Source organism: Macaca nemestrina, chromosome 6 (assembly GCF_043159975.1).
Source record: "Macaca nemestrina isolate mMacNem1 chromosome 6, mMacNem.hap1, whole genome shotgun sequence".
Classification (NCBI taxonomy): Eukaryota; Metazoa; Chordata; class Mammalia; order Primates; family Cercopithecidae; genus Macaca; species Macaca nemestrina.
This window is the reverse complement of record NC_092130.1, coordinates 57,376,231-57,391,265: the sequence shown is the minus strand read 5'-3', so window position 1 is coordinate 57,391,265 and position 15,035 is coordinate 57,376,231. Positions and strand designations below refer to the sequence as shown.

Genomic DNA, 15,035 nt, shown 5'->3' with positions numbered 1-15,035 from the left:
GAGCTCCAGACTCTTACCTGTGGTTTGTTTGTAAGGCCCTCTGTGAGCTGCCCCAGGCTCATGTTCCTACTGGACCTCCTCATACACTCTGCCCTAGCCACCCTGGAATTCTTTCTGGGCCTCAGGTGTGCTGTTTCCTCCACCTTGAGCCTTCTTTTCTCCATCCCATAGCCAGCTGCCTCTCATCTTCCAGGGCTCACATTGAATGCCACAGCTTCAGAGAGCCTGTGCTGATTCTCCCTCTCCACAAGCCCCTCTACCCATTCACAATACATGTTCATTAAATAAGCAAAACCCAACAAAAATAACAACAAAACCTGCCCTACATCACCTTCCTTTTCATCACCTCTCAATGGGAATCAAAGGCAAGAACAGTTTACTGAGTAATGCTGGCAATAATGGACATTGTAGTAAATCATGCATATGATGAAGCCAAAATCCGCAGTTTAAAGTAGAGTGGAACAGATGAGAAAACAAACCAAAACCCTGATTATGTTATTTCTGATCACTAGTTGGTGGACCTTGCTTTAAAACACCTCCATCCCATTCACTTTTTGTCAGTGAACCCTATTTGCTTCCTTTATAGTAATGGTCACTATCTTATCTTTGTTCTTTGTCTTTGTCCTCTAAATCCCCAGCATCTAGCATATGTTCAGCTCTTGGTGGACATACATACAGAGCCTTAGCACTTGCTGTCCCCCCTGCCGGGAATGCCCTTCTCCCAGACACCCTCCCAGAGGGCTGCTTTGTCGCTTCCTGTAAGTCGTCACCCAAATGGCACCATCACTCAGGTTCTTCCCTCACTTCCCTGTCTCTGGGCCCTCTCCAGCCCATGCCCTGCTGTATTTTTCTCCTTGCCCTGTTCTTGTCACTGCTTGACATATTACCATCGTGGTAGAGTTACCCACAGTATGTAATGTTATTTTCCTTTATGTCTTTTTTGCTTAACTTATTTAGTTGAATCCTTTTAAGCTAAATATACTTACGATGTAATTTCACTGACCTTCAAATCAACTTCTATATTGTGAGTGGTAAAGAATAAAGGCATGTCTTCCACCTTCATGTAATATGCCATTTTTGGGTATCTTTTAGAAAATTAACCAACAGCTCTATTTGTGGCAATTGATTTTAATACCCTTCTATGTGGGAGAAATACAATTAGAATTAAAATTAGCTTAGCTAAATTATTGGTTTTTATTGGGCTCTAAATATACATGTGTAAGGCCTATCACAAGCTTTCAAAGATATATTTCATGAAAAACCATTAGTTCATGTTGGGGAAAGGCATGCCCTGAAAAATCAAGTGTCATCAACCAAAAACAACTGGATATTCATGTGTTGGAGATTTTCTAAGACATTATTTTGTGTGCTCATTCACTTGTCTCCCCAATTTTTAAAACAGCCTATAAGGTAGATACTATTATGAAATCCATTTAACAGTTGAGGAAAGAGAGGCACAGAGATGTTCAATAACTCACCTAAGGTCACACAGCTATTACATGGCCAATCCAGGACACAGAGGCCTCTCAATAAATACTTGTTGAGGTAAACTGGTCACCACATTCTATCACTTCTTGACTTCCCCTTTGGCAAGTCTCACGGATGCCTCAAACACAAGTTCCAGACCAAGGTGATGATCTTCTGTTTTACTCCTATTCTGGGTCTTCTCCCACCACCCTGTGATTATGCAAGCCAGAAACCCAAGAGGCATGCTTGATTTCACCCCTTCCCTCACTAACCACATCTAACCCGTCACTTGGTCCCGCCCTTCATTTCTCTAGAATTCCTCCATGGTTCTCCATCCTCAACCTCGTTTGGGCTGCCACATTGCCCTCACGAACTACTGCAGTAATCTCCGAACTGATCTCCTTGTGTCTGCTTTGAACTTGCTCCAGTCCATTCTCTAGTTGGCAGCCAGAATCATGTTTTTCAAAACACAATTCTACTCTGTCCCACTCTGCTTAAACTCCCTCAATAGCTTCCCATTGAGTTTTAGATAAAGCCAGAATTCCTATCTGTTCTTCCCAGGTATGATTGGGCACCCCGGGCCCTCCAGCCTCCTCATTCCCGCTTCTTTCGCTACGTTGGCCTTCATTTAGGTCTCTGAACCCTCCAGGCTCCCTCTGGCCACAGACTTTCCACCTGGCTAGCTCCCTCTGCCTACCCCTAGCCTCTGAGAGCCTTTCTGCCTCCTCTGATGAGGCAGTAATCCCCTAGTAAATGATTTTATTTACACAGTTGACAATAGAGGTTTGATGTACATTTTTTTTTTCTTAAAATATTGGACCACTTTTATTTTCTTAGGTAATAACTATATTTCTTTAAAGTGTTCAGCTTTAGGATAGTTCCTGGATGTCATTATGTACAGAATAAAGTTTAAAAATTAAACTTCTGAACCATGAGATAGATTGGTTCCCATTCAAGTAATCCATTCACATTTTACCTACTCTAATGACTGGAATGTAGTAGAACATACTCTGCACCCCTGGCCTCCCTTCCTATCTCCTATAATAATGTAGCTATGTTTTCAAGTTTGGCAGGATGGCTTCTGTTGGAAATTTGCCCTTTTAAGTTAGGAAGACAGACCCCCATCTTACTGCTCTCTTTCGAAGCTATTCTAATAGAACAAGTAGACTCAAGACAACTTGGACTAAATGTACTGTAAACCACAATGGAAAAACTGCAGTGAGGTATTCCCAGTAGAAATCTTGGAATTCCTTCAAGTATATTGAGATTTTGTTAGAAATTGAATTGCCAGTGTAATCCATCTTCCTCGTGAGAAAACATTCAGATAAAGAGCTGAGGCCCAGCAGCATTAACCATTAGAACATCCCTTAAATCAATAAGCTACAAATCTGGCCGCACATTCCTGCCGCGCCTGGTGGTGCGCTCAAGTGGCTTTAGGCTGAAGCAGCATGACTGATAGCACATCCTCAACCAGGCAAACGCCTGGCGATGCAGATTCCTGTGTTTACCGTAAGCCTTGCCTTGTTCCATTCTACAAAATGCAATTATTGTTTCACATAAGACAAGCAGTTTTTCTTTCTTTCTTTTTTTTTTTTCCAGATTTTCCAAATGTGGTTATTGAAGGAGTCCTCCATGGGATATTTTACCCTCATCTACACCCCAGGTAGAAATCCTACATGGCTAAAAGAAGCAGAAGCAAGTTTCGAAGTCACAGTCAAGGAAATCAATACTTACCAAATTAATCTAAACGCTATGATATATAACAGCTCTAGCTAGTGGTAAAGTGTACAGTCCCAGCTTAATTTAGGGCAGGGACATTTCCATTAGAACGGTGCTCTTAAAAATAGAAACTGAACCAGGGCGGTGGTCAGTCTAAGGCCAAGTGTTTAAGAAGTAGAGTGTAACTGCCAGCATAGAAACCCACGAAAAGGAGGCCACAGGATATTCCTGGGAGCACTGAGTGTAGCAAAACAAAGCTACTCTCTGCTTCAGTCGCACCATTTGCTAATTGGAAATCATATCCTGAATCATACTGAGACTGATCAACTTTGGTAGCTTTTTTGTTCAGATCTTATGACACACTACTCTTCTCACCATGAGATTTTCTCAGCCAGTGATAGTACATTCTGAAATGCTGGCACCAGGAGACGGTCACAGACACACACTGCTAAATGTGAAGATGGAACTAAACTGGAAGTTAAATTATACTGACAATATTATGGCATTTTTAAAGATCATGGCATTTTAATTTACATTAGAGTGGAGTTGCATCATACTCAGGGGTTAGCTTCCAAGGTCAGTACATAGGTAAAATGGGCTATTAGGATGATCCTTGAAAGCCCTTTAGAAGGGTGCCATGTTGGAAACCTGTACATCCACTACAAGTAGCTTTTCCCCCCCATGTTGGAAAAAAAGACTGTTTCTTTGTTTGAAAATCAAGTGAAGTTGTTGGTGTTTGTTTAGGGGTCATTTTGTTAAAAAAAAAAAAAAAAAAAAAAAAAAGCACATACCTTTTAACACTAGAATCATAGCCTTGCAAGATGCTTGCCCCGCTAGTGGCAGATGTGAACTGACAAGGAGCGAAGCACCCACCCAGCGGATAGACAGCACCCACCTGGGTTTCCTTGAGGGTGTGCATTCATCATAGGTGGGATCACCACAGGATTTCATGTTATTTTCCTTATGGCTTCCTTTTCACTGACCTCATGTGTTGAGTTAATGTAAGTTAAAGGTGTTTATGATATAATTCCTCTGTACATCGTACTTTGAGTAGTAAAGGATAAAAGCATATGTACTACCTATATGTATGTGCTGTATGTGGGCATTTCATTGAGATCTAATTAATAGCTAGCCTATTTATGGTTATTCATTTTAATAAGTTCTGTGGGGGGCAAGTATTTAAAATCAAAACTAATAACTACATCATGGTTTTTGATTAGGATCTAAATATTCAGGTTTTAAGCCTGCTGCAAACTTTTAAAGTTATTATAGATTCTGTTACTACATGTTGAAAACAAGCAAGAACAAAATAATCAAGTGTTGTCAACCAAAAATAACTTAATAGTCGGGTATTGGAGATTTTTTTTAATGTTTTTATGTTATTAGCTATTTGGAGTTAAATAAAAACAAAGAACAAGGGAGTTTGTCTTCTGCTCCTAAGAGTTCATTGGAAACGTGGTTTGTATCTGTCTACACACACACACACATATGCACACACAAAACCTCTCACACATTCACATAGATGTTTATTTCTAATATGATAAGAGGAGGAGGAGAAATTAGAACCCTTGTAACTATACATTGCTTGTGGAAGTGTGAAATGGTTGCAGCCTCTGTGGGAAATGGTATAACTTCTTCAAAAAATTAGGCATTGAATTGCTATGTGATTCAGCACTTCCACTTCTGGATATATACCTAAAAGAAGAAAGCAGGGACTCAAACAGCTATTTGTATAATGGTTTGGCTGTGTCCCCAACCAAATCTCATCTTGAATTGATCGTAGTTCCCATAATGACCGCAGGTCGTCGGAGGGACCTGCTGGGAGGTAATTGACTCATGGGGGCAGTTACCCCCATGCTGCTGTTCTTATGATAGTGAGTGAGTTCTCATGAGATCCGATGGTTTTATAAGGGTCTTTTCCCCCTTTTGCTTGGCACCTCTCCTTCCTGCCATCATGTGAAGAAGGATGTGTTTGCTTCCCCTTCTGCCATGATTGTAAGTTTCCTGAGGCCTCCCCAGCCATGTGGAACTGTGAGTCAATTAAACTTCTTTCCTTTATAAATTACTCAGTCTTGGGCAGTCCTTTATAGAAATGTGAGAACGGACTAATACATTTATCCATGTTCATAGCATATATTCATAGTAGCCAAAAGGTGGAAACAACCCAAGTGTCCAGTGATGGAAGAATGTATGAAAAGGAAATTCTGACACATGCTGCAACATAGATGAACCTTGAAGACATTCAGAGACATAAGCCAGTCACAAAAAAGCAAATACTGTATGATTCCATTTCTATGAAGTATCTAGAATAGTCAAATTTATAGAGACAGAAACTGGAACTTTGGTTGACAGAGGCTGGGGGAAAAGAGGAAATGGGGAATTAGTGTTTAATAGGTTTCAGCTGGGGAAGATGAAAACGTTCTGGAGCTGGACGGTGGTGATTGTTGCTTAACAAGGTAATGTACTTAATGCCATAGTATTATACACTAAAAATGGTTAAAATAAATTTTATGTCATGTATATCTTACCACAGTAAAAACAATAAAGGCTTTTGAATGAGTGCAGGCTCAGAGAGTAAGGGTGTAGTGATCAAGTAACACTGTCTGTCATGGGGTGCAGGAGAGCTTTTGGCACACATACCAGTTAGTGGTCTCACATCCCTAGCAACCTCTACAATCCTAAAACAGTAGTTCTAAACCAGAGATTTGCATCAGAATCAGTTGGGATTCTGAATCAATAAATCTGGCCAGAGACCTGTCCTTGGGTAGTTAAAAACACCACCGAGTTGACTCTGGTACACACCTGTATTAGTGACCACCAATTGAGGGAGATGGTTTATGACCTACCCTTTAGCCATCTCCTTGAATTATTTATTGACTTTTGTAAGTCCTTCAGAATCCAGTACCAAGAGAACATCTGTTCAACACTTGGGGGTGTTATATGAGGCCACAGAAAGAGACTCTGCAGAAGCAGGAAGGACAAATTTGGGTAGTGGTCTCAATAGATGCCCTATACATAATTGGGAAGTTGTATATTCATTCATTCACTCGTTTGTTCAATGAAATGCATTTGGGTTCCCCCACTGGATTAAGGCACTGTGTTAATTACCTAAAGAATACAGATGTAATCCTTGCTTTCTGGAATTGTTGGTCATTTACTAGGAAGGGTTTTTTCATCTTAATGAATTGGACATAAAGTTCAGTGATTAAGGCTATTTTCCTCCAGTCTCTCTGCTCCTTGCAAGTAATCATTTTCATTTTGGCTTTGTTTTGGTTTTTATTCTTGATGATAATTACAGATTTTGAATTCAGCAGATTTTGAAACCAGGGAAGTAGCAGGCACTAACTCAAAACCAAAATGTCTGCAACGTTTGTTTTCTGTCTGTGCAGATACATAGTGACAGACTGGATTCTGATGAGGGCGAAGGGGCATCTATTTTTGTGTGATGGGAAGGAGGGCATATTATATATGTTAAGTCATTGGAATACACCTAATTTACTAGAAAAAAAATTTGTGTCCTAAGAGTGTGATTGTAAATCTGGTCTATAGAATGTGAACCATTTTCTGTCTTCATTACACTTAACAGTAGTTACAGCGACATCATTGGTGTCCCTAGCTACAATATTCTACGTCATTTAGATACTCCTATGTACTCCTATGTACTGAGTTTCTACTGGATGTCATATGTTGTTGGACTAGGGTTTTGCATATTTTATCACGTTAAGTTCTTTACGGAGTAGTTTTAGTGCCCCATTTTATTGAAGAAGAAATTGAAGATCAGAGCCATTAATAAAAATAGTAGCTAACATGAATGAAGACTAGTTTAGGGGCCAAGAGGCACTGGGCTAAATCGTGTTCATGGACTATCTCATTGAAGCTTCACAACATCTTTAAAGATGTGTGTATTCTTATTCCACATTATAGTGAGAAAAAGGAAGCTTAGAGAAGTGAAATAACTTGACCAAGGATACCAGTTAATAAGGGATCTGGATTTGAATCTTTCATCTACAGAGCTTGGGCGAATCCACTCCCTAATCAGCCTCACAATAGAATTGTATTTATGTGTTTTTTTGGAGACGGGGTCTCCCGCTGTCACCCAGGCCGGAGTACAGTGTCATGATCTCGGCTCACTACAGTCTCCACCTCAGCATACAAAGTAGCTGGGACTACAGGCACATGCCACTATGCCCAGCTAAGAGAGAGAGAGAGACAGATCTTATGATATATATAATATACATATATATCTTAGTATTTTCTGTAGAGACAGGGTTTCACCATGTTGCCCAGGCTAGTCTTGAACTCCTGGGCTCAAGCAATCCTCCCAGCTCAGCCTCCCAAAGTGCTGGGATTATAGTTGTGTGGCCTATGTGCAATTCCGAACCAGACATGAATGCTTAAGTCAGAAAGAACTAGTATTGCAATAGCTGCTAATATTTCCACAATGTTATAAATTGCAAAGTGCTTTCCAATCTCACTTGATTAAACAAAGCTCCGTGCTAACAGCAGCCTCCTCCCAGGGCTCTCTGATTTCATTTTTACTGCAGTCCATTCTTGACACAATAACCAAGGTGATCTTTTTAAAATGTTGATCAGATCACATCACTTTCTTGCTCAAAGTTCTCCAGTAGATTCCATTCCCACTAAGAAAAACATTTAAATTTCTGCTGCCCTCTCTAAATTCTTCCTACATTCTTCCTACAGGTGCTCACTGGCAACAGTGGCCTTTCAGTTCCTAGAACATGCCAACCTTGGTCTCTCCACAAGACCTTTGGACCTACCAGTCTCTGCCTGAAACCCTTTTCATCCCTCTTCAAAAGCTGGCTCATTCTTACCCATTAGGTACCAGCTTAAATGTCACCTTTTCAAAGAGTTCCTCTTCAGTCACCCATCTAAAGTAGCACCCTAGGCCCCACTCCAAACCATTATTCTATTGTTACTTCCTTCAGAGCTGCTATGACCATCTGAAGTTATCCTGTTTATTTGTGTACTTGTTACTGCCTTTCTCCTTCAAAGAATGTGAACTCCATCAGAGCAGGGGTAGCATCTGACTTGTGGACGGTTTCTCCAGTGCGAGACCCAGAGCCAGTGTTAAGAACAACTGTTGAATGGGTGAGGGGATGGCAGCCTATGTTCTGGCCCCCAGTTCAGTGCTGGCTGCAAATTCTGTAGCAGGGGTTTCAGAACTGTGCTTTGAGTAAATGACCTTGAAATCAGGACCAGCTAACATCTTCCCAGATTCCAATTGTGATTTGTTACGTCCTCCTCGTTCTGAAAACAGTGACTGTCTATAGTTTGCTCACCAGTCTGACACAGAGTGGTTAATGGATTATGTAACTACATATTTGGATGATCTCTTAAATGTGTATTCTTTTTACAAATACCTAAGCTAATTCAGTGATTACAAACCATAGCTTTGTGACACCCCAGGGCAGTGGTTTTCAAAGTGTGGACTCTGGGGCCGGGCACGGTGGCTCAAGCCTGTAATCCCAGCACTTTGGGAGGCCGAGACGGGCGGATCACGAGGTCAGGAGATTGAGACCATCCTGGCTAACACGGTGAAACCCCGTCTCTACTAAAAATACAAAAAACTAGCCGGGCGAGGTGGCTGGCGCCTGTAGTCCCAGCTACTCGGGAGGCTGAGGCAGGAGAATGGCGTAAACCCGGGAGGCGGAGCTTGCAGTGAGCTGCCATCCGGCCACTGCACTCCAGGCTGGACGACAGAGCAAGACTCCGTCTCAAAAAAAAAAAAGAAAAAAAGTGTGGACTCTGAACCAGTAGCATCAGCATCACCCAAGAACTTTGTACAACTTTTCATGCCGTATCCCAGACTTGCTGAATCAGGCAGTCTGGAAATCTGACTAACCCTCCAGGTGATTCTGATGCACCATAAAGTTTGAGAACCACAGTCCTGGGGCACTTCAAATTATTTTCATGTTGTGCATTTTAAAATGTTCGATTTCTTTTTAATTAGAAAAAAACAAACAAACAAAAAAACACCTCAATACTTCTAGAAGGAGCAGGCACAAAATCAAACAATGCCAGCATGGCTACTGCAAGAGGCTGGTGACTTTGTAGTGGGGGTTTCAGACATGAGCCACCCTTTAAAGCAACAGTCCAGTGCTCAGCAACTCAAGCAAATATCAAGATGATTGGACAAAATAAGTACGGTATTTTAAATGTAATAAAAAATAAAAGATACCATTCACTTAGAAATTGTCATCTTTTACACGAACTTTCATACCTAGTATAGTAACTTTTCTTCATCACAGCAGGCAACATAGTGTTTTTCTAAAACCTTGGTATCTTTCCAAATTCGACCTTGGTAAACTAGAATCCTTGCCCTTATGAAACTTACAGAATAATGTGATATTGGCTGGATAAATACTTGAACAATTGTAATTATAAAGTATGTGTTAAGTGTCATTAAGGAAATAAAGAGGTTTACTTGTACATAGGTAAGATACCTAGATTTGGGCAGGCCAGGGCCCTTCTCTGAGATAGTGACACTGAAGTTGAGACCTAAAGAATATAGGAGTAATTAGCCAGGAAAAGCAAAGGGGAAAGGGAAGGGTGTTGCAGGGACATCAGCAAGTTACAAAGCCCCAAATCAGAATACAGCTTCAGTCAAGGTCCTGAAGGAAAGTCTGAGCCTGGAGGATAACGAGGGGCTGGAGCCAGCAGAGAGCACCTTGCACAAGGCTTGGAGCCAATTCAGGAGTTCTGAAGTCTTTGTAAGAGAGGCTATGCTTCAAGCAGACATGGTTAAATCAAGTCTGGAGTTTCTCTGCTCCAGGCTGACCAGTTCTTTCTCCTTTACCCTGGACATTTTGTCAGAGTGCAGCTCCTGGTGTTCAGAAAAGGCACCAGAAGCAGGCTTGTCCTTTAAGACCAGAGAATAAAAAGGGTCATTTTCATATAGAGATATCTGGATCCTGGAAATAGATGCAGGATATTTATAACAGGACATAATGTTACCACCTCGGACAGACGGCGACTGTAGTTTTAACAGCGCTTTGAAGGTCCACCGTGCTCCAGGAAGGAAGTCCTTCACATGCTCTGAAAAGTTAATGGGGGTGGAAGGGTACCTGACTGCTAATAAAACTTTAAAAGTGGGTGATAGAAGGGGTTTTGGTAAGTTGGGTCCTCCAAATCCTCCAAATCTGTGAATCCTCTGCATCCTAATCTAACTAGGGTGGGAATTTTTTTTTTTTTTTTTTTTTTTTTTTTTTTGAGACTGAGTCTTACTCTGTTGCCCAGGCTGGAGTGCAGTGGCATAATCTCGGCTCACTGCAACCTCCACCTCCTGGGTTCAAGTGATTCTCCTGCCTCAGCCTCTCGAGTAGCTGGGACTACAGGTGCCCACCACCATGCCCAGCTAATTTTTGTATTTTCAGTAGAGATGGGGTTTCACCATATTGGCCAGGCTGGTCTCAAACTCCTGACCTTGTGATCCACCTGACTCGGCCTCCCAAAGTGCTGGGACTACAGGCATGAGCCACAGCGCCCGGCCTAGGGTGGGATTTTAAAATTAATTTTGTATTAACTCTTACTATTTGTCAGATGGTCTTTTTTTCTGACTTGATTCCTGGTACTAGTCACTCCAATTCTGCATCAATGCCAGTTGTTTTTCCACCACTCTAGAATGTCAGTAACACTAGCAAACCTTGGAGGAACTTATGTTATATCACACCTAAAACTTACTCTTGGCCAAAATCTTAAATCCACAAGATGAATTACAGACTTAAGTAAAAGCCGTTATGTACTTAATGGCACCACAATTTTCCATTACAAATACTGTTTTTAATTCTTCCTTAATTTGAAAAAAAAAAAAAAAAGTGGTTGAGGGGGCTTTGAATTTCTAAGCTTTCTAGATCAAAGATTTCTTCAGCTCTCTGGATTATAGGAATGTTGAAAAACAAAAACAAATCATTTTCCTGCTGTAAAATCCTTGCCATGTTTTTGTCTTTATGTAATTCAAAACGGCTGAACTGAGAAATGAGGTTGGTGAGTCCTGTTCAAAACCTAAAAATTCATCAGAAATAAAGTAATTGATAATTCCGAAAGTGTCATTCCAACTAATTGACCCAAAAGTAAATTGTACTGAACCCTTATTTGATGATCCAGAAAATTGCTAAAGAGCACTTATAAGAGAACAAAATAAATTATGGCTAAGAATACCAAAATATTTTAAAGTGTTGATTAAAGTGATTCAAGACTAAATTATAATAATTTGGGCTTGGTGGTGGTGTCCAGTGTAAATTTTCCTCTGATTCCACATCCGCCCACAACTATAAATGTTTCTTTTTAGTAACGTGATCTGCAAAACAGTGAACTATTTATTTCAAAAGCTTTTGCAGAAAACATTAGACTATAAAAAGTAACAGTTCCTATTTTCATAGTCATCAGTTTGCTCATGGTTTCTGTATGAGGCCTGACCCTTGGTGTACAAGAAATAAACTGTTTTTAGCAGGGGTATGTCCTTAGCTCTTGGTCATCTGGCATGATAGATAACATGATAATTTACCACTGGTGCACTAGTGGGCTCAGAATTTCAGCACTTCCCAAATGAAGCACTTTTTGCCTTGTCACTAGAGAGAAGTCATGTATGCTCACAGTAGTGGAAAACCTAGATGGCATGTGTGGTGTAAAGCGCATGTCCTTCTGCATGGGGGAGAGTGCTGGCTATGTGCTCTTGGACACTGAGATGTAAAGCACTTTTGCATGTACAAGAGGTCATTTGTTTCCGATTTTTCCTCCATGTTATCTTCATTTAAAATTAAAAAGAATTGTTTTCTTTTTCTAATTATTAAAAAGAAATGCACGCTAGAGAAAAATTAAAAACCAAAAAAAGTAAAAATATAGTTTAAAAATCCCACCATTTGCATTTACTTATGTGAATTTGCATTTTGTTGCATTTGCTTTATGAGAATGTGTTTACATAATTGAGATCATGCTGCATACAGAATTTCTGCTTTTTCTTTAAAACAATCATTTTCTCATGTTACTCAGTTCTCTAACATCAGTCTTAATGAATGCATACTATTCTATTATGGGATGTGTGCTTTAAAACCATTTTGGGACATTGAAGTTGCTCCCAGTATTTTGCTATCATAAATATTCTGCAATTCACATCTTTACACATAAAAAATTTTCAGTATTGCTATATTTGGTAAAGACTTTAGGTTGCAAGTCAAAGGCAATCAGTTTGCCTTGGCTTAAGAAAAAGGAAAATGTATTAGTTTACAGAGCGAAAAGCTAAGTGTGGATTAGCTTTGGGCACAGCTGGACACAGCAGCTAAATGATGTTTTCGGAACCTTTCTGTCTTCTGGGCCACTTCTTTCTGTGCTGACTTCGCTCTTAGGCCTGTTCCTTGATATTCTCTTTCAGAAAGACGGCAGCTCTTTCCCAATCATTCCGGAAATCCAATGATGGCGCATTCACATGACTGAGGTCCAGCACCTAGGTCTGAGCCAGTCACTGGAGCCAGGGCAAGGGAGTGTTCTGGATGGCCAACAGGACAGCCCTGCTCCCTGTCCCACCTCCCTTGCTCTGTTCATCTGGCCCCTTTGCTGTTTCCTGAACCCACCCAGCCTGCCCATCACTGATGACCACTGTTCTTGTCCCCTCTGCCTTCACACAGTTCCCCCACTGTCCCCACGGCTTGGTGCTCCCTCACTTCCTTCAGCCCCCACTGACCACCCCTTCACTGTCTATTCGCTTTCCCTGACTTCACTGACTTATTGCTCCCTGATGTTGTGTTATATATTCATGTAGTATAATTTGTCACTTTCACAGGAACCACAAGGGGTGACACTATTTGTTTGCAGCTCTATCCCAGCCTATATTATTGATAATATTTATCAAGTGAGTTAATTAATGAGTCTGCCAGGCCAGGTGTGTACCCATCTGTAGGCTCAGCCCACCCTAAGGACTAGAGCTAGGTGAGGGAAGGATGTGATTTCTTAAAAGAAAAATAAGAAATTGGGCAGCCATCACCAGAGCAAGCAGACTAAATGCTGGGCTGACTGAAACACTCATGTCCCTTACAATTTTGGATCACTTTCTAAAGCCAATCCCAGGAGTGAGAAATTCCAAGGTTATGAATGTTTGGGTTTCCTGATAAGGACTGCTTCCACTTTTAGCCCCCCTATAAAAATTCTCCTTATAGCAGATAAAATAATAATTCTTAGACACAGATCACATCATGCCCCTCCCCAACTTCAAACAGATAACCTTTCCGTGTACCATGACCAAAGACACACCTTGGCACCCAGGCCCAAACTGGTCCAGTTTCAGCCTCACCTGTGACCGCACCCCCATCCCGCTCCCCTTTTCGCACCAGGCCCTAACACACTGGTTTTCTCTTCTGCCCTGGAATTCCCTCATCCTTATCTTGGGACCTTCATATTTTCTCTTCCTTCCTCCTGGAAGGCCCTTCTTGCTGCTTCCTACCTTTCCTTCAGGCCTTAGCACAAATGCCATCCCCCAAGAGGCCTTGCACTCCAACAATGCTTCTCTCCCAGCCTCTCCAGCAGACATGGATATATATATATATATATTTTCACAGCACTCATCACCCTTTGTACTTGTTTCCTTGTTTATTCTCTGTCTTCCCCCACTAGACTGTAAGCCCCATGAGGCCCTGTTCTGTCCATTGTTGTATCCTCAAAAGTCAAACTGGTACCTGGCAGATCAAAGACCCTCAAAAAGTATTTGTTGGAAAAAAATTAACAAATTGCTGTCCAAGAGTGTTGTAGCAATTTGCGAATCAGCAGTGGGAATACTCAATTCATCTCTCATTGAGGCAATTTTCTTAGAATACAACTCGAGATGGATCCTCACTGCATGAGTCCTGGATGAGAAGCAATGGCACTGTTTTCTAACAGACAACACTTCCCATCTGAACAGAGATCAAGCACACTCTATTATAGCCAGGTATGTTATGACAAGGCCCCAGTAGAATTTCACTTTCCCATTAGTTATTTTTTTAAAAAAAGATAGGGTCTTGCTATGTTGCCCAGGCTGGAGTGCAGTGGCAATTCACAGGTATGATCCCACTACTGACCAGCACAGAATTTTTGACCTGCTCTGTTTCCAGCCTGGTCCAGTTCACCCCTCCTTAGGCAACCTGGTGGTCCCATGCTCCCCGGTGGCCACCATATTGATGCCAAACAGTACAGATACCCAATCAGTATAGCTCACTATAGCCCCGAATTCCTGGGCTTCAGCAGTCATCCCACCTCAGCCTCTTCAGTAGCTGGGACTGCAGACATGTGCCACCACACCTGGCCTCATCTAGTTTAAATATAGCCTGAGTGGGTGGTGGTGGTGGTGTTGTTGTTTGAGACAGGGTCTCACTCTGTTACCTGGGGCAATCACAGCTCACTGCAGCCTTGACCTCCTGGACTCAAGCGATCCTCCCACCTCAGCCTCCTGAGTAACTGGAACTATAGATGTGCACCAACATGACCAGCTAATTTTGGTTTTTGTAGAGACAGGGTCTCACTGTTGTTGCCCAGGCTGGTCTCAAACTCCTGGGCTCGAGCAATTCTCCTGTGTCAGCCTCCCAAAGTGCTGGGATTACAGGCGTGAGCCACCATCCCCAGACCTTATAGCCTGAGTCTTAATCCCCTTATGTAAGTAATAAAAAATATTCCTATTGCAACTGGGCTCAAGATAACTTTCTAAAAATGTTACACTGAATAACAATAAGTAAATAATCAGCTTAAGTATATGAGATGTGGATGGGCATAATTTCTGAGTTATCTAATTGTGTTTATAGTTTGATTTATAAAATCTTTCTAATCTGTTCATTGTTAATGCTGAAGTGTGTGTATTTTTTGTATAT

At 41.4% G+C, this 15,035-nt stretch overlaps 1 protein-coding gene across 5 annotated transcripts in view; it reads left to right on the top strand.

Annotated features, from left to right (window-relative positions):
* Window positions 1–15,035, top strand: part of LOC105463142 (sorting nexin 24) — a 194,363-nt gene that overhangs the window by 172,933 nt on the left and 6,395 nt on the right. For 2 of the 5 annotated variants that reach the window (XM_011710098.3, XM_011710101.3), the window contains exon 7: window positions 3,067–3,130. In XM_011710098.3, coding sequence (XP_011708400.1) covers window positions 3,067–3,130 — 64 coding nt within the window. The other 3 variants (XM_011710097.2, XM_011710100.2, XM_011710102.2) reach the window with 3 other exon arrangements.